The sequence below is a fragment of the Poecilia formosa genome, unplaced genomic scaffold (assembly GCF_000485575.1).
Source record: "Poecilia formosa unplaced genomic scaffold, Poecilia_formosa-5.1.2 Scaffold119, whole genome shotgun sequence".
Classification (NCBI taxonomy): Eukaryota; Metazoa; Chordata; class Actinopteri; order Cyprinodontiformes; family Poeciliidae; genus Poecilia; species Poecilia formosa.
The window spans coordinates 923422-948413 of NW_006800058.1; the positions used below are offsets into that span (position 1 = coordinate 923422).

The 24992-nt window shown below is 40.0% G+C and overlaps 1 protein-coding gene across 2 annotated transcripts in view; it reads right to left on the reverse strand.

Moving 5' to 3' along the window:
* The window catches only part of LOC103143990 (MTSS1-like protein), a 51627-nt gene extending 36671 nt beyond the window's left edge, over positions 1-14956 (reverse strand). For both annotated transcript variants that reach the window (XM_016675683.1, XM_016675682.1), the window contains exons 1-2: positions 14888-14956; positions 13852-13925 (exon numbers count right to left, since the gene is read on the reverse strand). In XM_016675683.1, the coding sequence (XP_016531169.1) occupies positions 13852-13870 (19 nt within the window). In that variant the 5' untranslated portion in view covers positions 13871-13925; positions 14888-14956. The remainder of the gene's footprint in view (positions 1-13851; positions 13926-14887) is intronic.
* Between the last annotated feature and the right edge of the window lie 10036 nt (positions 14957-24992).

Genomic DNA, 24992 nt, shown 5'->3' on the forward strand with positions numbered 1-24992 from the left:
TCAGGTATTTATTCTTCTAATCTGATTAAGGTCCAGACATTGTTCTCAAGAGAGAAATCTCAACACATTTCCTGGTCAGTCCAGAGTTCCTCAAGTGAATTCTGGGTCTGCCCTGGGTGTTTATCTGGTGAGATATGACTGGAAAACATCCAAAGGGAGTCATTGGTGAGGCATCAGAATCAGATGCTCAAACCACCTCAACTGACACCTCGCATATAGCCAGAGGAAGCTCATTTCAGCCACTTTTATCCAGGGTCTCTTGGCTGCTACCCACACGCCATCATCACAGGTAAGGGTTGGAACATCCACAGGCGAAAACGTCTTCCTCACTCCGAAAGACCAAAGCAAATCCCCCACTGCAGACGAGACCCCAATCTGTCAGTCGATCTCCTCTTCCCACACGTGATCACATGTGAAGAAGACGGGAGAAACAAACAAAAGGCTCCACAGACAAAAACCTGTCTGTCTATCCATCGATCTATCTGGTACATGTCTAGTACAAGTAGTCAAAAAAGCAGATAATTGGGATCATTAAATATCTTTTTGCAAAACGTCACAACCGAGTTCCTAAAATGAGAGGAAAACCTTTCATTGTGAGGTCAACCCACTAACAGATTTTCACCGGAGCCGGTGTTTGATGTTGGCGTATGTGAAGGTGTTTCTCTGCGCGTCGCCTGTGGAATGGTTGATTTTACGAGCTGTCTGCGTATGGTGGCCTCTCGAGGCTCCATGACACACGATCTAAAGGAGCTCTCTGCTGCTCTGCCTACTCTAACAAATGCATTTTACATTAGGTTGGAGTGGAAGCTTTTGTTCCTCACATACTTTTATTATTTAGTTGGTCCTGTGCTGGTATTTTATACCACATAAATTAATTCTTGTCAGATGGAAAGCTAATAAGGCTATTCTCTCGTTTGCATTAAAACAAAGGATGAGAGGTATAAGCGACAATTGAAGTGTTTAGAATTCTTATCCATGAATTTCTAAAATATCTGCCCAATGAGTGAGGCAGTTTAGTCCAAAAATATTATCTTTCAGGAATGGTTAAGTCAAAATCCAGGGAATGCAAGAAAAAAAAAAAACTCCAATGTCCCCAACAAAGAATTAGACTATAGATTGTAAATGCATGTCACACTTTGCAAATTTTTGCTAAATTTTGAAAACCATGAATAATTTTCCTTCCATTTCACAATCATGCACTGCTTTGTGTTGGTATGCCACTTTAATTTTCAATTAATCAAAGTTTGTAGTTGTAACATGACAACATGTGAAAAAGTGTAAAGTGTATGAATATTGTGTCAGAGGATTGCCGCTAATAAATTTATGGTGTTTCCAAGAATTAAGAATAACAGCCAAAAAAAAATTGTCTGTTGTTTTTCAACTGTTTTAGGGTCATTTTGATTTGCTGAATCCAAAAATCACATTGGTTTTGCTCAATCAGGTTAACTCTCTCTGAATTATGGAGCAACATGAGCATCAAAATGCGGGACTTGTTCTCACATCTGGATCAGTTTCCTGAGAATCTGATCAATGAGTGAAGAGCAGGAGGAGAGATTCCATCAGGACAGGAAAGAGACGGAGGATTTTACACAATGAAGACGTAATGTTCAATTCACATGTACTTACCTTATCAGTGTTTATTATTCAATTTACAGAAATCTTCAAGTTTGTAAAATTTAATTAATAAACTCTGTTAGAAAACAATTATTTTTCTCCTAAAACCTTTCTGTGGATGGGAAATATTAATGGAAATAAACTGATAATGTCACTAAAATGTCATCAATTTAGTAAGAAGATCAAATTTCTCTAAATCAAATTAGAATTAAAAACCTGACCTGACTGAGAAAAATGGATGTCATTTTTGGATTCAGGTGTGCAAAATAGTCCTAATTCAGCTGAAAAACCATATTTTTTTGTAACCCAGTGCGATCAGTGTACATATATTTTTTATTATTTTTCTTGACTAAAAATGTGTACATACTAGTGCACTTAAAAGTTGAAATGTCAAAGTTTGACCTAAAAGAGCTCTTGCTGCTCTTTTTGTTTTTTTGTTTTTAATTGTAGAGTAAAACATGCCACCTTACAAGCCAGCAGTTCAGCAGTAAAACAATGCTATTAAAACACTCCTAACTACCTGGTGTTTTCCAGCTGAACCCATAAGTTTGACACGTTGACCTGCTGATGTGTGTTCTTGGAGGAGACCCTTTATAGAGTGCAAAAGCAATAAAAATACAGTCCGAAAATCCACCCTGGAGGTCTGGTAGCCCTGCAAAGCTGTCATTCAGGAAATATTATCTTTGCTTTTATGGTGTCTGATTTGTGCCAAGGCTGGTGTTAACAGGTATTTCTGAACACACAGTGTGAACGGAGGGGCGGCTCACAAACCCCTGCAGGGCTACCTGCTCTTTCTGATTTCCTCACAGAATCATTTGCATGCATTACCCACACAAAGGCACGAAAAACATAATTAACATACATGGCTGCACCCTAATTGGGAAAAGAGCTTGAAATTCACATCCCATCCCATGCCAGCCTTCGGTCCACATCTTACACACTGCTGCATTAAAAAGCATCTGTGTGCAAACAGAAACTCACCTTCAAATTGGCGTTTTGCACCTGCATAACATTTTAAAGTCATGGTGCATGACTTGTTCGTTCTACAGATGGGGCATGCTGTAACATGCATCAATGCGTTCAGTATATGAGCTATTCTGAGGTGTGGTCACTGAGTGTGGGTGTGTCAGAATGACAGAAAGAGGATTAGACTATTAAGTATGCCTGTGAATGAATATTAATCCCTGCTGGAAGAGGAATGCCTCTTTAATCTTGGACTAATGCAATACTTACATCATATAAAACACTAGTAAATGTAAATTCAGTCAGCAGTTACACTCACATATCATTTCTGTAATATACAGTTTGGTATTCTAGGGATGCAATATACAACAATAAACACGTGAAATTGTTATTATGTTTAAGGTTTTATGGGCGATGTCACATAAAAGCTATTAAGCTAGGTGTCCCTATATGTCACACTGTTTATAATAATGTGCAACAACCACTTGGAGCCGTACCATGGAGTGCTGAGTCACACACTGCAGAGGTCTAAATTTAGTCTGGGCAATAATACAGAGAGGACTGAATTTGAATAGCACAAGCAGAGCAAAAAGACAACATGTCAAGACTCTAAGATGGCTCTTTTTTTTTTAAACTTTATAAGTCACAGGTTACAGTTTCACCAAATGTTTCCATGTCAGATTTTACCATAAATTATGTTTTTATGAAATGTGTACAGCGTTAAGATAAAAAGAAAAAAACAACATTGCTCAAATAAAACTCAAGTTGTTTTAGAAGCATAAAAACATGAATAGATAGATTAATATTATAAACGGCTGTCTGTTTCTTAACATGGCAGATGGCGTATGTTGGTGTACGCCAAAAGTTTTTATGTGTGCCTAAACATGAAGACATGTACCACATACTGTAGAAGACTAAATCCTCTGTTACCTTTTCCATTCACTCATTTAATAGGTTTGATACATATAACATAAACCTAGTGATAATTTCATGAGGCTGAAATAGGAAGGATTACCATAAGTTTGAGCCACTTCAGACATTCAGTTAAGTGAATCTTCATCAGTGCTGACAGAGCATCTGCATAGCTTACCATGACATTAACAAATGATACATACGGCTCATTAATAGAATACTTAATATGAGTAATATTTGTGTCAGTTCTCTGGGGGTAGCTAATGTGCAGTATGTATGGCATCTCTATTTTGTGAGGTCAGTTTTCCACATGTACAAAACTTTGTGGCACTGTAGTTAGCTAGAAGATAAATAGTGCATTCTATAGAATCAAATAACAGCTGATTTTGCCATTTACCTTAATATGCCACTAAAATGCTTGGCAGATACGTCAGTATTGATATCAGGAACCATTTGCCATTAGCCAATATCTAGTTCAAAGTCATCTATGCACTAGATATTATCCTCACCTTATGAGGCTGTTTCATTATGGGCAAACGGTTTGAGTCTGAGCCTGGAGACTTTTTAAATAAAATATGATGTTTTCAACGTTAATGTGTGGGTCCTTGCCTGGTACTCCGGTTACGTAGAACAGTCCAAAAATTCGGGCCAGGACATTAACACGTTAATTTAAATTAATAGATTTTAACACATTGAAAATCGTAAGAGGATTATCAATTTTTGGCAGTGCTGGAACATTTGTATTCGCATGTTTCTGCTATGCCAGTAAATTTGACACATAAGCGACATCAGCAAACAGTGACAAAGGAAAACAGACCTGCTTCTCTTGGCCCACTTGAGGTTCATTTGTGCTTCAATAAAACAATCTGATGGAAAGCTGGAAAAGACTGTTATTGTGTTCAAGTTGTACCAAAAAAGAGTTAGCCTATCAGTGAAGCTATTCGAGTCTAAAGTAGCATCTCAATGCTAAACATGTAGCAACAGCACAGCGCTAACATTTCTGAAGAAGTTTCATTAATACCCAGAAACACTGATTCCTGAAACACTGAAAAGCTGAATGGGTAAAAAAACACTGCACCAATCTGACGCCTGAACAACATGAAAAACAGATTACAAAAAATAAATATCTCTGTTTCTAAGTTTATATTTCTAGTTATTCAATAAGTTAAATGCAAAAAAGGTTTTTAAATTGAAAAGGTTGCCTATTTAGTTGACATATAGTTTCAGACAAAAGATACCCTTAATTATGATTAATTAATTACAGACCCTGGAACTAATTGGATGAGGAATTTCAATATAGTCCCACCAGCACCAAAAGATGAGGTGTGACTACATGGTTGTCTGTGTGTCTCCTAGATTGCATTGGACTGGTTTTTTCCTCCATCATACATTCAGGTCCATGCAATCATCAAAAACCATTTGAAACCTACAACAAATATGGACTGAAACAAAGTCAGTGATTTTACTAATGTTTTAAACTGTTTTAAGTATTGGCCGGATTTCAATGTTTCATGTCGTCTTAAGCTCATTAAAGGGACATTCCTTCAGGTATTACTGAGGAGAGGAAACCCTGTCAGCATAAGCACACTTAACTTACATAAACTTTGGAAAAACACAAAGTCCCCCTGTAGGTTTCCCTCACAGATAACCCAATTAGTAGTAGGTTGTGTTATGTTCTTCAGATATGACACTCTCTTTTTGACAGAATATAATTCTTCTCCCCTTCATTACCTGAAACACACACATACACACACACACACACACGTACACACACACACACACAGCCTTCCAAAATGAATACAAGGTCAGGGACAAAACTGCGAGTATACAGCTGAGGCAGCAGCAGCCACATTGGTTCTCACGCCTGACTGATGGCTGTTAAAGCTACGGGATTAACACCAAACTCTCACTCACATGCAGCACACACATTAACACACACACACACACACACAACACGCACATGCACATCAACAGGCAAAATCCAGGAAGATATGCTTTGGTATTTTTGCACAAATAAGACATTTGCTTAAACTTTCATGACAAAAACAAGCAAAAAATCCAACATAATGCAACAAAAGACACTTCACACCAATACCTTCAGAACTCACACACACATGCAAGCACTCTTTCCCACATGCATCGTACTCCTCAAGCCGGCCTCTTTTCCGATTAAACAGGATTGGCCCCAGAGCAGCTACATTCAATCAGCTCAACTTCCCATGCTGACTGAAAGAGTGCACTGCATGTGTGTGTGTGTGTGCGTGTGCGTGTGCGTGTCAGTGTGTGTGTGTCCAACAGAGCATAGCTTGTGCTGTTGACCTCGGGGACAATGCTGCTCTGTGACATGAGGGAAATGTCCACATAGAGCTGCCAGAGATCGAGTTTGGGACGGAGGACAGAAAAGACTGGAGGACAAGAACATGAGATGGGATTTGATGGGGAAAACACGTCAGGACGTAGGAGACCAATGGCGTGCCGGGGAAAAGAGAGGAGGACAGAGGAGGACAGAGGATAGAGCGAGAGACGGCGGTAGAGACAGGATAGAGGCGGAGAGAAGGGAGGGAAGTAGATGCACTCTGTTGCCGAGGCTTAATTAGAGACAATGATGTTGTTTGGTAACCCTCTCCACAACAAGAGACCTATCAGCCATGGCCTACTTACAGAGGAAGAGAGGTGAGAAGGAGAAAAAAAAAACTAAGAAAGTATAAGCAAAATGATGTAAGAAAGAGACATTTAAGTGGTCGCTGAGTGTGATGAAGAAATGTGGCATATTTCTGTATGACTTTTCACAAATAAACTGGGACAAAAGAAGCTAAGTAATAAAACTGGTCTAAGGTTGCATTCACTGTTTATTCCGCTTTAATAAAACTCAATCAAAGTTCGTTTGCCTAGAAAGTCCGGACAGGTGTGACTGTGCAAGCGATCACACTGATGAAGACCATAAAAAGCAAACTCTGGTTTGCAGACAAACCTGGGCTCAGTTTGTGAACTCTGGTCCAGTTTGAATGCATATACGAACACCAAGCAGACCAGAGACCTCTTGAAACACCTGATGCTCAAAACACATTTGGTGTCAATGCACCGTCAAGCGTCTGCATTCAAAGTGCACATGCGTCAAACTTGAAGCATCCGACATGTTTTTGACACATGTAGTGCGTCTGGTGTGAACACACCATTAGGGACATCGCACATCCACGCAAGAATTAAAAACCATTTGTACAGTTTTCTGTATTTGGTAATATTACCACATGGATCCGTGGTGTGTTTTCTTAGCAATGTTGGCAATGTTTTGAGGAACAGCACCAAAGTTTTAGGACAAATGGGTTTGACTTGATTGAAGATTTGATGCAGGAAATTTAAGCTGATTTCTGTTTGCTGCCTTCTGACTGGTTCTGATGTAATATCACTACTTGTACTGTCTTATATTTGTTTGCACACAATTTCAGTAAAGTCCAGTGGTTGCATTTGGGCTAAAGTAGAAAACAAAGCAAATGGAAGTGATTGTCTGTCGGCATTGATGCAGTGCAACTGGGACTTTATTTGAAATCATATGAGTCAAAGCCAACACACTTTTTCCATGAAGATATTCAAACAATATCTAAGGATGACTTCAGGATGGGAAGGTTAAAATGTTTCAAATTGTAACTGAGTCCAGATCTAAGTTTTTAAAAAATCTGTGGGATCATTTGTATGGCTCTGTGGACAACAGATGTCCTCTCAGACCTTTACGAGGTAGAGTGGACATATATAACCAAATCAATTAATATATGGGATGTTAATATACTTATAGCACACATAATCGAATCCTGAAGTTGAAACCTTTGATACTTTTGAAAATTATTAGTGTTTGTGAGTTCACTGTGTGTGCAACAAGGTTACTGGATGACATCATTTATCATGGTCTCATTTTATTACATTAAAAAAAAACCTGGGATTGGTGAAGGACAGAAAACTGCATCTGGTTCAGCATATGCAAGCTTTAGAAAAACATCAGAGACTGATCTGTGATACTTTACAAATCACAGAACACTTTATTGTGGTTGTATTTAAAATGGACTCCATTACCCATGTGGGGTTAAAATAATGTCAGGACATGACTAATCCTCACTGTAACCAAATTATGTAGGCCAGAGTACAGAACCCTGCCTCGGGCAATTCTGTTGCATGATCAGCTGGATAAGATCAGAATCGGCAGTTGACCGTGAAAGGCATGCAATCTGTGAAAGGCAATTAAGCCATCTTCCTCAGATTTCTCCTTTCCTCTTGGCAACAACACGGCTATTTTTTTCTCTGCCACCACTTCCGTCCCTTTTTCTCACACACTCCTCTTTCTCTCCTCTCTGTTGCCAGGCAACCGCGCTGGTAAATGTGATTCAGCTCGACTGCGATTGGGCGAATTGTGGATTTGTTGCAGGAGTCAGGAAGAGAAAACGGGGAGATAACATGCATCGCACGCCGGAGTCGCAACTTTGAAGAGTCTCCGCTGTTCCAGCTAACATAAAAACGGCTTGCTGTGCTTTGTGGAAAGTCGACCCTTTTTCAAGGACTTTGCAGAGAGCCAACATGTTGATGTGAAGCTGAGGTGGGTGGGGGTCTCTGTGAAGTAGCTGGTGGTGCTTGAAGGAGATAACATGCTGATTTCTCCATAAGGAAAACTTTTGTCTCTGTGTATATTTACCTTTGTGTCAAGACGTCCCCATTTTGCCTCCCAAACAGAAATCATCAGTCAACCCTGACTTCAATGTCTGCCCCAAATAAACCGCAAAAACACAGAAATATATAACACAGCCTGAACAAAAAGTCCTTTATTTCAGTGCCTTTGCAGAGTGCATTTGCGTCTCACTTTGTTCTGTTACCACAATGAACTCATCGAAGAATCTCATTTGGATTTTATGGAGTGACAGGAAAATGACGCATAGATTTCAAGTCATTTAAAAAAAATAATAAAAGACGTGCGTTTAGTTGAGCTCAGTTTATGCTGACACTTCTAAATAAAAACATAGACCTACCTAAACACATGGTCATCCAACAACGCTGAGAGACCATGCTTTAGTCAAAGAGGCAACCAGCTAGCTCTGGAGGAGCTGCAGACATTGGTCAGACACTGAGGTCTGAAAGCACTGCATCTTTTTCGTTGTTTTGACCATTTCTCATTTTCTGCAAATAAATACTAAATTTTTGTTTGGAATTTCGCAGACATGTTGTCAGTAGTTCATAGAATAAAACTACAATGTTCATTTTACTTAAACATTTGTCTATAAAAAGTCAATTTGGAGAAACTGATCATTTTGGTCTCTTCATTTTTTTCCACAGCTGTAAATACATGCGTCGTCTATTCTTATACAGCAGTACACTGACAAATATAAGTACTAAAACTCCAAATATATGGGAATACAGCACTTAATGTATTTCATGCTATTTTCCAATATACTTTGTTATATTGTTGTTTCAGAAAGGTATACTCATTTGCATCGTATAAAATAATCATTTACTGTGACTGACATCATCTAGCAGTTTAGCTCCACTGTCCTATTCACCATTTCTTGATACACAACCATGACAGTTTTAGATTCTTCATTACCAAAAATTAAATAACTTCCTTCTCATTGTATTTTAAGTATGAATGGAGTTCCATACATCAGTAAGCTGTTTACCCATCAATAAACTGGTTCCAAATCAAATTGCTGCTTTGGTGAACCGATTGTAAACTCTTGTGAATGTGGCCCAGGTTTCTGGCAGACTCTGTGTCACACCAGTAGCCACACCAGTCGTATTAGTGGTTGTGTTTCTCCAAATCAAGACCACATTGGCCATAAACTCCTCTACTTCCTGCCCCCGGCTCTCTTCCTTTGGCTTCAATCAAGATGATAAAAGTGCTAGAAATGACTTTTCCAGTCTGTTTTCTCTCCAAACCTTAGTTTGTTTCTGCTCCTGTCTCATTTTGTAGAAAGCAGGGTTATTTTCATCTGCAGTTGGGAGATCAGTTTCCATCATAATGCACAAAGAGAAGCAGAAGTTTGCGTCTGTGCATGAGGGCATCCAGACATGAGCCCTGTGTGCATTAATGAGATTTATGATGCTCATAATGAAAACTTGTATCTGGGTGCAGGCAGACAGCCGGGCAATAAAACCACCAGGCATTCTGTACCATCAGATAATCATCTCCATCAGTGCTGTGTCCTGCACAAACTAACACAGAAACATGCAGAAATGCAAGAACACACGCTTGTGCTTCATTGCTCTGTGTACGGCTAAAAGTGTACCATGGGAGTCTGTGAACTGGTCCAGTTTTACTGCTGCTGCTGCAGATCGGAGAAACACACAAAACAAAACATCTATCTAGAGAGCTAGCTATCTATTTATATAGCTAGACAGATATTTTGTTAAATACCTAGCAAGGAGAAGACCTTGAACACCAGAAAAAATTAGACCTAGGTCTGCCATGCCACACCTGGTATGAACAGGAGCAGGACGTACAAAGAGACCCTAGAAACGTTCCAGTGTCGCAGTTAGACCAAAGTTATCGGATATATTGGGATTCTGATCCCAATATATTGTGCATTTCATGTCATTACATATAAATGTATACTAAAAATACAAAACCTATGTCAAAATCAACAAAAAAGGACTTCATAAGAAGAAAAATCCAAATTCCAAGTTTTAGATTTATCAAATAAAACAAATAAAATGGAATTCAATCAAAATATGCTCAATAAAGTATTACCTTAAAACTATTATTTCCAAAAGGTATTGTTGGACCTTTTGTGCTTTTTTTCTTCTAAAAGGAGTTTTTAGTGGAATTGTACAGGAAGGTTTGTCTTGTTTTTGTACATGACAAGAGCTTGGTATTTAACAGGGGTGTGTGGACTTTAGAGATGACTGTGTGAGTGAAGAGGAAGAGGGTGGTGACAGAAGCTCACAGATAGAATCAGGGAAAGAATGCAAGAAAATCTCCCAGTGAAATCATTAAAATATGTGTAATCTTCTGACATATGAAATGTTGGTCTCCTCCGTTTGTTGCGGAGTTAAGTAGCAGCAGAATGGAGAATTTCTCGCCGTTCTAGTTTTCATTCCGTCGTTGTTGCTTTTTGCTCTCCCATCAGACAGAGAGAAGAAAAGTGGATGGTTCATCTGAGAGTGGCCTCCGCTTCACCCCCCAGTGGGGAATTCACAAACACTTGCACACCTCCTCCCGCTGGATTTCACCAACATGTTAAATCTCCCTCTAACCCACACACATCATCACAAACCCAAACGCAGCGCAAACTGCAGCTCCTGTCCTCCAGGCTGTCTTTGTTCGACTCGTCAACCTGGGATCTACACGGAAGCTAAAAAACACCCATAAATCCCACATGCTGTATTTTGTGACATTTTTCCATTCCACTAATTAAAAATACATCCGGGGGCTCTCTGTCCTCAGTTCCTCGTGGTTGTGTTTGTTTTTTCTTCTCCTTGTTCTCATCTTATTACTGACAATCCAACAAACACTTCTCTGGGAAAGTTTTCTGACCATTTCCCTCCAGGCCTCCTTATTTAGCCCTTCTCATGCAGCCTGTCACACCAGCCTAATTGATCTGACTCTTCATCCCAGTATGAACAGATTAGCCCCAAATTCAACTCTGTTCTATTCAACTCAAGTCCAAAATACTTCATGTTTTTGATTTTAAAATTAGTCACATCCTAGAACCAAAGTCTTGGGTACAAGAGCAGAGCGTAGGATCGTCAGTACGCTTTGGGCTGGATTCAGACCCGCTGTAAGAAGAAGTGCTTTCATACAGCACAAGGACAGAGAATCTCATAATTACTCTGTCTTCTGCTTCCTTTCATTTAGCAGATCCATCAGAGAGCCTCACATGGTGAAAAAGAGCATCGGACAGATGCTAGCTCATGGAATGACTCATCAGTACCGGAAACTCAGGGCGCCTCTGGTGAGCAGCGTGCGTCAGTAGAACTGCATCATTTGCGTTATATTTTCATGCATTTGCAGCAATGGAAGCACATTTGGTATAAGCTGACAAAGCTTAGAGACTTCCTGTCTGGCCAGTAAAAGCAGCATGAGCCTCTTCCTGCATCCTCAGTTGTAGGAGCCCACCTGGTGTGGTACACACACGCACACACACACACACACACACCTTCATCCCACACACTGTATCACATCTGCACCTAATAAATAACAACAGCAGGAGGATTTCCCTGTGTTGCATCCTGGTGGAATACTAAACATGTCAACAGCAAAAGAAAACTTAAACCAGTTTAAAATGGCAAAATGCAGAATCCTTTAAAGTTCGGTTAGGCTGAAGTTTGAACTTTAGCAACTTATTGTGGCTAAAGGTTACTGTAAGATTACAAATATGATTTTGGATGCCTTCATGCTCCCAACATTGTGGGAACATGGCAACCTGTTGTTCCATCATGACTATCCAACAGTCCATAGTAATATCCATAAAGACAGGAATAAGCAAGTTTTCTTGGGAATTGTATTGAGTCCTGTCCTCAATCCAAGGATATATTTTGTCATCATCTTGAATGTGAACAACACAAATGAAATAGCTGTAGATGTATTGGAAAAGGGAAAATGACAGACACTATTTCCATCCCAGGAGAGGAGGTAGAAGTGATGGAGGAAGATGAACACATTGTGTTCACTGTGACGATGCAACAGTGAAGAGGGGAAAGAGCAGAGTACTTTTTGAGGACCCTTTGGTCCTTCAGACTTTGTACCAAGATACAGGTCTTCTGTAAGTCTGCAGTGGAGAGTGTAATCTCCTCTACCATCATCTGTCATCATTGCCAGGCTGGAAGGCAAACATAGCTCCTCAGGTGAGCTTTGGATCTTCCCCGGGGTGTCCTACCATCAGGGCAATAGTAAAAAAAGCTCCAAATGAGGCCAACTGGCCAGGTGCCTCATCTGATTCCTCTCAACATGGGGGAGTAGAAGCTCTAGTCCTTAATCTATCTCTAAAGACTCCCTCATACTTCATCTCAAGTGCTGAAGTCGGTTGTCTTTGACGTAGATGTATCATTTTATTTGCACAGAGGCAGCAGACTGCCAAACTCAGCACCAGACCCGGGTCAAACTATTTCCACAGAGCTCTGTGCGAAGTGTTGTCTGGTTGGTCAGAAGTTTGTTAGTGTTTTGTGAAAGACGCTCGGATATGTTGATATTTCGCTTTAGCTAATTCTGTTCCAATATCAGGGTTTTGTATCCACAAGAGACATGGATGATTTTCAATTCAATTCAGTTCAAAAACATTTTACTGATCCCAAAGGGGAATTAAATGTTGTTGTAACTCATCAATTCCAGAAAGAGTTATTGCAGATGGGTGATGGCTGCTGGCCATAGTGTACAGACCACTACAGGAGAAAGATCTCCTGTAGTGGTCTGTATTACAGTGAATTTGAAGAAGCCTCTGACTGAAGACACTCTGTTTTCCAATAAAAGTCTCTCATCATCAGTTTGAGTAGTGTTTGCCATATGCAGTGAGCAGTTATGTATGCTTGTACGATTCTTCACTCAATAACTGCAAAGACTGTCAAATATTTAATAACTCCTGGGGGAAAATTATAACATTATCATAAACGGAGGAGGCTGTCTGTGGAAAGGTGTGGCGCTGTCCCTGTCACTGTTTCATAAAACCGAAGTAGAGGATGGTAGGCGTGTCTTCAAGGTGATCTACGCCATGACCTAAAGGTGTGTGTGTGAATATGAACAGTCAAATAGAGGCAGCCAGAACAGTGGTTCTATGTGGATAAAAACACATTTTCATGAATTATATCAGATCAAAAATCAATACAGGAAATATCAGGCTAATAGAGTAGTGATAAAGTTTACTATTTATATGTCAACTGCTTGGCTTCAGATGAAGTTTGGGGGAACCTTAAGTCTGAGTCCAGCTAGCTTACAGAGGAACCTCCATTCAGCCATTCCTCCTTAAGGCCATGATCTACATGTCACAACCCTTAGTGAAGGTCAGAAGGCAGATGAATGGTTACATCACTGTTTGGTTCTGCACAGGCTAGAGTAGCAAAATCGCTTATGAACAAGACACCAAAATACCAGAAATCTTTTAACTGACACACATATTCTCTAATTTCAAGCTTCAGCTACAGACATCCTATGAGGAATTTCAGTCAGTGAATGACCAGCTTTGTTCCTATCATGTCTCAGTGTCTTTAACCAGCCCTGTAGTTTTCTTTCTAACTTTGTAACCTTGTGTTCCTCTAGGCTGCTAGAAACCTTTTCACCAGTTTACTGAGCATGCTTCCAGGACCAACGACAAAAGTGGAGGAAAAAATGGACAGAAAACCAACAGTTATAGTATTTTGCACACATAGATGTTCTTCTTTAACAAACAAACCTACCTCTAGTGTTGGTAGCCATGTCTGCCACTTTCTGAAAGGCATCCAGGAAGGCCACAGCAGCCAGAACAGTGGTTCTATGTGGATAAAAACAAATTTTCATTAATTATATCAGATCAAAAATCAATACAGGAAATATCAGACAAATATCAGACTAATAGAGTAGTGATAAAGTTTACTATTTATATCTATTGAGGTCTTTACACAATAAGTCATTGTCTTGCAAAAAACCAAGACAACGACTAATTGTCATTGTCTTGGTTGTCCAAAGGAGCTTGCTTTGGAATATGGCAAAGCAAGCTCCTTCAACTTGCTTTGCCATATTCCAACCATATTCCATATTATATTTCCATATTCCATAAACTTCATGGTGTTTAATTGGCGGTCTTAGTCACAAACATAGAGAAACAATGTACAGCAGTGATGTCTTCAGCCCCGCGAATCAATACTTTAGGAAAACTTTGTAGAAAAGCTTTTGGGATGAACTCTTTAGCAGCTTTGCACGTCTTCTTTCACAATAGCTCAAGCTCGGTCATAATAGATGTGACAAATCTTTGACAATTAATTTTACTGTCTAGTCACACAATTCTCACCTGGGTTAAGGTCTGGACTTTAATGGGCTTGTTCTGACCAGCATAGCTCCATCCATTAGTTCCATCATTTTTTTTCCATGTGTCCTAACTACTGACCAGAGAAACATTCTCAAATCATGATCAGTACTTCTTATGGCTTTTATCCAAGAATACCTTGAGCCATTTTTTATTTGCAACAAAGGCAGGATTTGCTAACGGTCCTGCTACTGACAGGCTCTTCCAACCAAACTTGAGATTTCTGCAGCTTCTCCAAAGTCAGCATCATCTCTTCACTTTACAGTCATGTGCTACTTTGTAATTCTGTGTTCTGTAATTCAAACAGAACACACTGAAGTTTGTGGTTGTAATCTGACAAAGTGTGAAGAAGTTTAATGTATGTAACTACTTTTGCAGGGTGTTGTGTGTTTTATTTAGAGAGTGGATCTCTTGGTTTCTGCAGAGCTTACCGGAGCTGGGAATGCAGCTTGGTGGCCTTGGCGCTGAAGTCCTCCCACACAGGATAGGAGCACTGGCAACACAAATAGTCAGATGAGTTATTACTGACAAACATTTATTAAAAAAGTTCCTGTACATTTATTTTCTCTGCAGTTATGATACAGAGGGCGCCAGAGTAATAATAATAATAATTAAAAAAAAAACATATTCAGTTACAATGGATGATTTTCTTTTGGACTTTATAAGCAAGTGTATTATGTAAAAGGTTTCCAATTGACTGGATCTGGTTGGAAACATCCATCCCCAAAGTACCACTAAAGCGCTGAAACATATTTCAAACAAAACTGGACAACTGGAGTTTTCATATATGAATTATATTCTGTGCTATCCTTTGACCTAATGCAACACAAGAACATTTAACAATCACCTTTTTAAACATTAAATTCAACATACAAAAACATTTCTCATGAATTACTGTTTATGTCGAGAATTGACAAATTGCTATATTTATTCAATTATTTTTAAATTTGCAGAAGAAAACTGTAATAATGAGTTAACATCAGTGATAAGCTAACATCAATTTCTAAACCAAACAGGAAGTGCTTTTTACTTTGTAAAACCATATGTGTGTTTGGTATTATGTAGTTTGTATTTAGGAATTATAAAACCATTAGAACATTCATCGAAAAATCAGGATGTAGGACGTGTAATTCCAAATAAATTCCTAAAATATGACCTTTTCCTTCCTTGTTCAAACAGATAATTCAAACGTACACGTCTGTGTTTCTATTCAGTCAGAAATGGCTAACACGATAATTTCTCATCGCTCTATTCTGTTGCATCTTGCTCTACTTATCTGCCTTGTTTTCTACTTCATTTACTCAATTCCCTGTTTTAGATCCTCAAAAGCATTACCACAGACTCACATGTAAACACACAAACACACACACAAACACACAAATCCTTGGACTTCCATCAAACTGAGGACTGTGTATTGGCTTTCATTCATTTAGTAACTGAATTTATGCCCAGACATTTTCCATAACCATTACTAGTCTGTTGCTAACCTTAACCAAAATGTAACTTCTAAATCAACAGAAGTTCAAAAATAAAGGAGGTCCAAGAAAAGATCCTCACTTTGAACGAATGACCTCTCTTTGTTGGTAAAAATGGTGAAAGTGGTCCTCTATGAAGCATATACAAGTACACATACACACACACACACAAGTGCACGCACAAAAACATATGCCAGTGGTACACTGTACCCACCCCCAGCTTTCACCCTTCATTCACCTCTTCCTTTATCTCCCCAAACCCCTCCGCTCCTTCGGGTGCAGCCATCTAATCCATCTACCACACAACACGCGTGTGCGCTCTCACATGCCTATAAACACATGCATACACACACACACACACACACACACACACACACACACACACACACACACACAGTGTTCGACGGCCACTGGCACTAAGCGGCATCAAAGGGCTCGACGAGAACATTCCCGGATCGTTAACACAATCTGGAGCTGAAGGTGTGTCTCTAATGGATGCATCCCCCATTCTCCCAGCACTTCTTTAATCCACCCCCCCTCCTCTCCCTCTCTCCCTCTCAGCTCCTGAACATATTACATTATACTTGCTCTAGGTTAACCTGCAACCTTGTTAAGTGCTTGCAAATTGTGTGCGAGGGGAGAGGGGTGGAAGGAGAGGGGTGTCTATGTTCAGTGTGAGGTTCAAATGTCTGTAGGGGATATAGAGGATCTGCAGACAGAAACAAGTCAAACACTGGAATGATTGGAAATGTGAAGGTTGAGTGGAGACAGTAGGAAGGAAAGGTGTATCTATGCATGCGCATGTGTGTGTGCGTGTGCAAGTGCGTGTGTGTGTTGGGGGTGGGGTTTCCGGTCTGGATGTCAGACTCTTCGTACAAACAGTAACGGCTGCACACTCTTTGATCCGGTGTGTTTGATGTGGCTTAATTTGGTCTGAAATCACAGTCGTATGTCCCTGTGGTACTGTACTGAAAGGCACCAACCTCCCCCCCCCCATCTACACCACACACACGCACACACACATGCAGATTCATCCACAACACTCCCTTTGCAGGGTGTTTAAAGCAGCCAGTGGGGCTTAAGCAGTGGGGATGGGAGATAACACAGAGTGAGTCTTTCCAGCTTTGCACTTCATTTGCATATTTCTAGCAGCTCCAGCCGACTACAGCGCATGGCGACCGAGTAATGTGTGAGTGTTCTGGGTTTATCTGTCCCCCCTCTGACTTAAATCTGCAAGCTCAGTTCATTCTGTTGTTATCTGGAGCTGGTAACGGGATCCGTTCTGAACGATGCGCCAAACCAAATAATAGGATGTGTCCCGATAGTTTTCTCAGTCTCCCAAAAACAACTTGATTTATGCACTGCATAGATTCCAAATATCAGGGAAAAAAAATGTCAAAAATATTCAGAGGTATTGTTATAAAAGTTGAATAAGTGCTCTTCAAATCACCAGGGTTACCAGATCAGACTGACCGTTTCCAATCCAAACACAACGTAAAACCTGCCCTGCTCCAAAAGAACAGGCCAAGTGCCAACCTGTAATGAGACTCATGTTAACAGACATGTATAGTTCACACACACACACATGCATAAACATATATATATAGTCTGTGACCAGAGCCAGAACCAGCACTCTCTCTCACACATAACTGGGGAACTTAGAGCCTCATGGTAGCCAAGAGGCAAACAGCATCAGCATGTTAGAGAGTGAGAGGGAGACAGAGAGTGTGTGAAAAGCTTTGGGATTGTCAACTATTACATCACCACTTCCTGTGTCACAAAAAAACCACTCAGCACAGCATGGATGATTACCTCCTGAGAACACACACACAGATGTGTACTCCGTACTTGGAGTATGTTCCCTTTTTGACAGACAGCTAAAACTTATCCTACAATAATCCCCCAGCACAACGACTCTTCCCAAATTATTGTTTGTTTCACAATAAAGAACTCTTGCCAAAAGTGTTAAGTTTTCTGTAACCACTCCATCACTGTGTGTGTGTGTTGGTGTTGGGGTGTTTTATGGTATACCCTAGACTCTAGGGTATACCATAAAACATCTGCCACTCCATCACACAAGACAAATCACAACTTTTCTCCCTTTTCTTTTGTTGTCTTTGCCACATTTCTGTTTCACCCTCACAGAATCTATTTGTCTTGTGTTATTTGAATTATGTTTTTTTTTCCATTTCTTGACCATCAGCTAATCATTTCCTTCAATGAGACAGCTCATTCTATCTGTGCTTCCATTGTCTATTAACTGGTAGTTATCCACAAAGGCCTGAAAAACAAACAAAAACATTTTTGATATTGTTCATTCCCTTCTCTCCATGACTGTCTGATGTAGTAACCATTAATTTGCACACTGAAATAACATTGCTCCGGGGATATGCTGTAAGATTTATCCCGCTGTGACTTTTCTTAGCCAATGAAGACATAAATATAGCACAAATAAGGAGAAACTAGGGAAACAAACAATTGTTAATAGGCTTTGTCTCTCTGCTTTGGGATTGATATGCTCAAAAGATTTGACATGTTTGGTAAAACTGCTTCAAGGACAATGGAGACTGAGCAGGGAGCTAAACTGCTCTACTAATGTATGGGAAAAATGTATCAGCAATTTGAGTAGGGAAAGACTGATTTACTTTGAGGTGTCATTTGATCAGTGAACATATTTTTTAGCTGACGTAGCACAGACCCATTTAGCATCCAAACAGAAGACCACCTTTGACTAAATCCACCAAAGGATTACAAGTGACCAACCTAAAATCAGATTCCACTGATCTTCAGTTGAACAGTAGTGGGAATCAGGAACCACAAAGAATGCTCCAGAAATTTGAAATCTGGACACATTGCATGAGATTTACAAGATCAAACTGAATTTATATTGCTACTTCCTTGTCGAAATAGTGTTATTAAAACTGGTCCTGTTCTAATGGATGTTACTAGTAGCTAAACTGGGTTTGCGCTGAGCTTATGAGTTTTTCTTCTACCCAGCTCTCTTCCCTCTGCATTCTCCAATGCAGAAATCCTTCACTTTATCCCTACTATGACTTTAGCCTTGTGTTCTGTCAACGGTGCTGTGGCCTAGTTCTCATAGCATCAGTCCGCCCAGTCTGGCCAGCCTTCCATTGAGAGCCCCACTCCACCACTCACTACAGTGGACGGAGAGCTTACTGTCTCCTCTCATTCTTTTGTTCCCTTTGTTTCCCCCACAGCAAGACAGAAAAACAGAGGAAATCCAGCAAGAGAGACAGAGACAGAGGCAGAGGGGGAAAAGGTGGAGACGGGCAGAGAGGGATGTAGGGATTAGCTCTTTTTTTTTTGTCAAATAACCAAATCAATTTATACATTAAAAGACATTCGCAAGAGTCCAACAAAGAGGCTAATTTCAAAGTGCTTTATATGCATAATGGACTGCTGGGGAACATTCTCAAAGAGGATGAAACATAATTTTATGAAGGTTTGCCATGGCTGTGTCCCTGTACTCCCCTCAGGTCTCTCAGATGTACCGTTTTGTTACTGTTCTCCCATCACACCAGCTTAGACTTCCTTAAGGGCCTCCTTTCATTTAGATGATAGTCTGATATTTTTCTTTTTCTCATGATTCAGTTGTTTATGTACTTCTGTTTGATTATCATAAACCATTACTGCAATTGCACACTTATTAGAGACCATCCATCAATCCATCCGTAGGACACTGTCCTGTGGACCAAAGGTGAACGTCCCACCAACGCTTTCCATTCTATTGTTTTCAATAACATGAAAAACAAAACACAATTTCTTTTCCTCCGAATGTGTGAACTCGTATAGTCATTCCTCTCTTCCATGACTACTATGTTTACTGTTGCTGTTCAAAACCACACAAAACACCAAATTAAGCTAGAAAGCACATTTTTTACATATTTGGGTAACCATACCATTATTCAAAACTTTTAAATCAATTTCAATTTTATTGCAGTTAATCTCACATTAAAATAAAAATCAGAAAAACATGATTTGTTTGGTTTTTGTTAGGTATAGATTTGTTTAGTCCATTATGCTACCACAACAAAAAAAGGTTTTTTTTTACACCTCTCCACCAGGGTTGCCAGTATGGAGATTGTTGTGTTTGGTATCGACTGTGAACACTGGAAATTACTTCATGTATTTCTTTTGTTCGTAATTTCCTCCACTTTAGTAAAGACCTTCCTCAACCTCAGAGGCTGGAGATTTATTCCAAAGAGAAAAAAAAACACAAATCAGCACAAAGCAGAGATGAGACAATAAGAAAGAGGCTCTCCCCGTTGCATAATTGATGAAGTGGAGCCGTTAATTCCAACCTAAACACGGCGATGAGACGAAAGAGGAAACCATCTGTGTGTCGCCACTCTTAGCTGCCATATCAGTAAAACATCTGCAAGCTGTGGGACAACAGAACAGATGAATGTCATGTAATACATACTGCCGTCCACAGGAAACCATCAATGTGCTCCATCTTAGTAGCAGCATTAGCTACCAGTGCTCCACAGTAAAAGGGCTACTGATCCTAGACTATAGGCTTAGGCTACTGGTAAGCATTGCTCATATGACAGCTGGAGAACAAATCCAGAAAATATCACTTTTTTTCATCACACATAACTGCCATGACAATGACATACAGTAAATCCAAACACAGGGAAAGAAGCATGGCGTCATCACTGCATGGAAAAGTGTCATAACCTCACTGACTTCACTCTTCATGACCTAAACAATCTTGTACAAGATCCAGGTGTGGATCTTCGGTGTGAATTCAATCACTACACCACAATTCTCTTGGTACTTTCCCCTCCAGACTGCCCCTTTCTACACTATGTAAACCAGTAAAGTTGAAAGTCACTCTTCAACAGCCAGAGTACTGCATGTCTTCAGTGTTGCCCTGATTTCAAATACCTGGACCAGAGGAATGGCTCATTAGCTCGTCTCTGCAGAGCTAAGAGACATACCGAGGAAGTAATTCAGCCATCTGGATCATCTGTAATGGCGCAGAGACACATCCAAACACTAAAGGACACTGTCACTTGAGGACTAAAGCAGGACATCCCTGATATATGCCAAAAGCACATTCCAACAACAATGCTACATTTATGCTACCATAGGAAATGCTCACAATGAGCCCCACACCCAACCTAACACAACTCTCACAATGAGCCCCACACCCAACCTGGCACAACTCTTTCAAGCCCCTTCTCCATAGCAGTGTCTTTAACCAGTTCTTACCAGTCCGTCCCGGCCAGATTTTTAGAACCCAGTACAAGCTGGGTATTGCGCGCAAATGACTTGATTGGCAGCAGATTGCATTTGTTGATTGCCCCATGGATTTACATGAAGGCGTGAGTGAAGGTGGTGCTTGCAAACTACTCTAACAACATCTCAATCACCATTTTCAATCCACTTTGAGACCATAATTGTTAGCTAGAAGGTGTACTGCAAATCGATAACTCCATGGTCAAACCTTGAGGTCCAAACTTTTTGTTTTTTTTTATTGACATGGAAGAACACGTACATTGTCAACTGGACGGGGACAAACAAATACTGGGACATTTTCTAGAAAGGGCACTTCATCATCAACATTACATCATCTCATCAGCAGGCCATGTGAACAGCTCCTGTATACACGTCACACCCATATTCATGCCCACATAGTGAGGAACACTCTGCCAATGGAGAAGCACCCAACTTGACTAAAACCAAATCAAACATTACCTGGCTAGAGTGAGATTTGACAATGGAGAAAGAGCTTTAGAGTTATGCTTTGATTTGTTTTTAATAGTTTATGTACATTGTGATATTTAATTATTTTAGCAGGTTGGTCTATGCATGTTGTTTTATATGTGTTATGTGAATAAATTTGACCTTGACTTAAAAGGTAACTGCATGTTCAAGTTCCAGCAAGCCATGCTGGTGTGCCAGTCTCCAGCTGATGGTACCGCTGCTCCCTGCCACCAGGGTCATATGGACCGCAATACGCTGTGATCACAATAATAAACGAGGTTCGGTGAACACTAGAAACCTCTGTGAAACTCTCACATTGTTGTAATGCGTCATACAAACACTGACCATATTCTAATTGACTTTTGATGTTTATAGTGCAGTCTTTGTTTCGTAGGAAGGCTCCTGAAAAGCAGAGTTTGGACAAGATGCTGCTACTGAAGTCCGTTTTATTAAACCACCTGGCAACACGGTACTGTCTGTGAACCATTTCACATCTGATATCTAGAGCATGAAGAGACAAACTTTATTTCTGGGATGAACGTAAGAATATTGAATTGCAGCACTCAGCGTTATTCTCTATGTCAGCCTGTTCATAATGATCAGTGTGTTTTACAGTGAACAGCTGAGCCTGATGAGAATGCTTTGACAGGCCCGACAAAGGGCTCACTGACTGAGGCTGCCTTGGCCGACTCCCAAGCAGCCTCCATGCCTCCAAACCAGTCCTCCCCATTCATCTCCCTGGGCTCTAACGAGCCTCGGGGCCCTAGCGACCTCCGAGATTTTAACAAGCTCTAATGAGGGAAATGCTCCTTCGCATGTACTAGGACTCTGTTGTGTTGTTCCGCTGGCATTTGGGGGTTGAGGGAAAGGGTTCAAAACGGTGTGATTTTCAATGGAAGCATTTACAGGTTCAGTCAGGCTCAAACGGTACAACGTTATTAATGTCCTTGTGACTTTATTTGTCTGCTGCTTCATGAGAAAGTTTGTTTGTGTCTTTAAGCTTCATATAAAACTGCTTTGTGTTTTCGTCACAAGTTGTCAGCCTGTGGTCTGAAAGCATTGTCATGTAACCCACCATTGTTTTAGTTAAGATCACATAAGGTTGGGCAGAAAGTCTGATATGGTCACATTCATACGCTGCGTCACCAGCCCATGTTATCTTGGACTTGTAGTCTGCCTATGGTTGGAACTTGGCAACAGCAGCAGAGGAAGTGAAGGAAGCCATTCAGTCCGTGTTGCTCACGCTTCCAAAAACAGAGCAATCAAAGTTGAAGCAAGAGGAGTGTTTAAGACATTTCATTGCTGGAAAAGCTTCATAGCATTGCTTCCTTCGCGATCGAGTTGGCATAACGTTTGGCCGAGGCGGTCTTCACGTCTCGGCCAAACGTTAGCGGTTGGGTAGAATCAGGCTAAATGCGAGACATTCCAGAGTGCTTTACACATGTCTTAAACAAAGACCTTCAAGCTTTAAAAGACTGTTGTTACATGGAGTTTCTTCCAGAGCTAGAAACTAAATTCTACCTGCTTAATTTAGTTGTAATATTTTGAACAGAAATGCATTTTGACCCAAAGCTATTTTGTGGTTCTTAACCAATAGCAAATTTTGCATCAATTTAAGAACGGGTGTAGTATAATCTGTTTCTTATTGCTGGTCAGTACTGTGGCAGCAGCATTTTGGATGAGCCTGAATGATTTGTTTTACAGCACATGTGTCAAACTCAAGGCCTGGGGGCCAAATCTGACCCGCTGTAGCTTTTTATGTGGCCCTTCAGACTCCAAATTACATCAGTGATTTTCACAAATCTGCAAAATTCACAAAAAATCAACAAATTCTGATTTTACTGCAAATTCTCTCAAAGTTGGTCAAAAACATTGAGTTTAAGTGACTGTAGCCTCACCTGAGGTCAAGTGACATCAGGTGAGGTTTTTATTACTTGTATCCATAATTGATACAAGTAATAAAAAGTCAACTTTAACATCATACATTAGTGCAAATTTCATAAAAATTCCTTATAAACATTTCTATATTGGCACCATAAAATCTGCAATTTTGTTTAAAAAAAAACCCCACTAAAGCAATCACAAAATCCTGGAGGAACAGTTATTTATTGATATTTTAACAATTTAATTGGTTTTTATCAATAATGACACAACCGGCCCAGGTTTTTGATATGGTCCAAAATGAAAAGTACCTCTGTTTCACAGAGACACTTCGATAATGTAACCTACTGAAATTCTAAGCATTTACTTAGTTTCTCTCTTCTGTCTTGAAATGAAATCCTTTATTCTGGTAATGTGTTTCACCAAGAAAGTGAACCACACCAACTGAAAATGGAACAAATGTGGCTCTTTGGCCCTCAGTGGAACCGAGGTTACCGGTGTGAAAACACTCAGTAACAGACTTTATGTGGTGTCTTATGTTTAGATTTGACTGCAAAACAACAACCAAGGTTTCTTACGTGCTCTGTGGTCTGTAAAATCAATAGTCAAACCCATAACACACAGATAAATCTATCTAGGGCCGGATTGGTCTGACCCAGGACTGGGTCAGCAGTAGAACCCTTTGGGTTATTTTTAACCTGGTATTTATTAGGTTCTCATTTTGAATTTGCCTTGTGCCTTGGCATTACTAAAAAGTTAAATACCTGACACATATGTTAGATTTCACTAAACCAAAACTAAAAGATGATAAGAATATGACTTTTTTTTATATCAAAGTCTGTATAAACATCAGCTCAGAATAAAACATAACTTACATTTTGTGCTTAACAATTACAGAGATCCATAAATTAGTGAAGATTGCAGCGACGTTCAGCATGAAGAGACTTTGCTGGAAGGATCTGAAGTTAATCCGTTTCAATCACACTAGCTGTAATTACTTTGTGGGTTTTAACATGCGATTTAAAAAAAAAAAAGGCTTCTCAGTTAGGATTGAAACAAAAGAATTCGGCGATAGGCACCTCATTACATTTTGCTTATTATGAATTAAACCTACATACATTCTCTTATATAGTCAGTTTTTTTCCTTATAAGAAACTTTGTCTTGTCACATCAAGTCAAGTTTTTGTGGTCTGCTCCCTTCAGGCTGCTGATCTTTAGAACATGTCTGTCTGTCCTGAGAACCAACAGCTGGATGGACAAACAGGAGCAACATGAACACTTCTGAGCTCCCTTCACTTTCCGTTGACACCCAGCGGAAAGCGAAACCTTAAAACCTGCTACTTGGTGGGAATTACCCTGGACCACACACACACCAAAAACACACCAGTGATGGGACTAATGCCACGCTTTCACAGAGCATCTTCAGTCCTGCAGTTCGACACAGAGT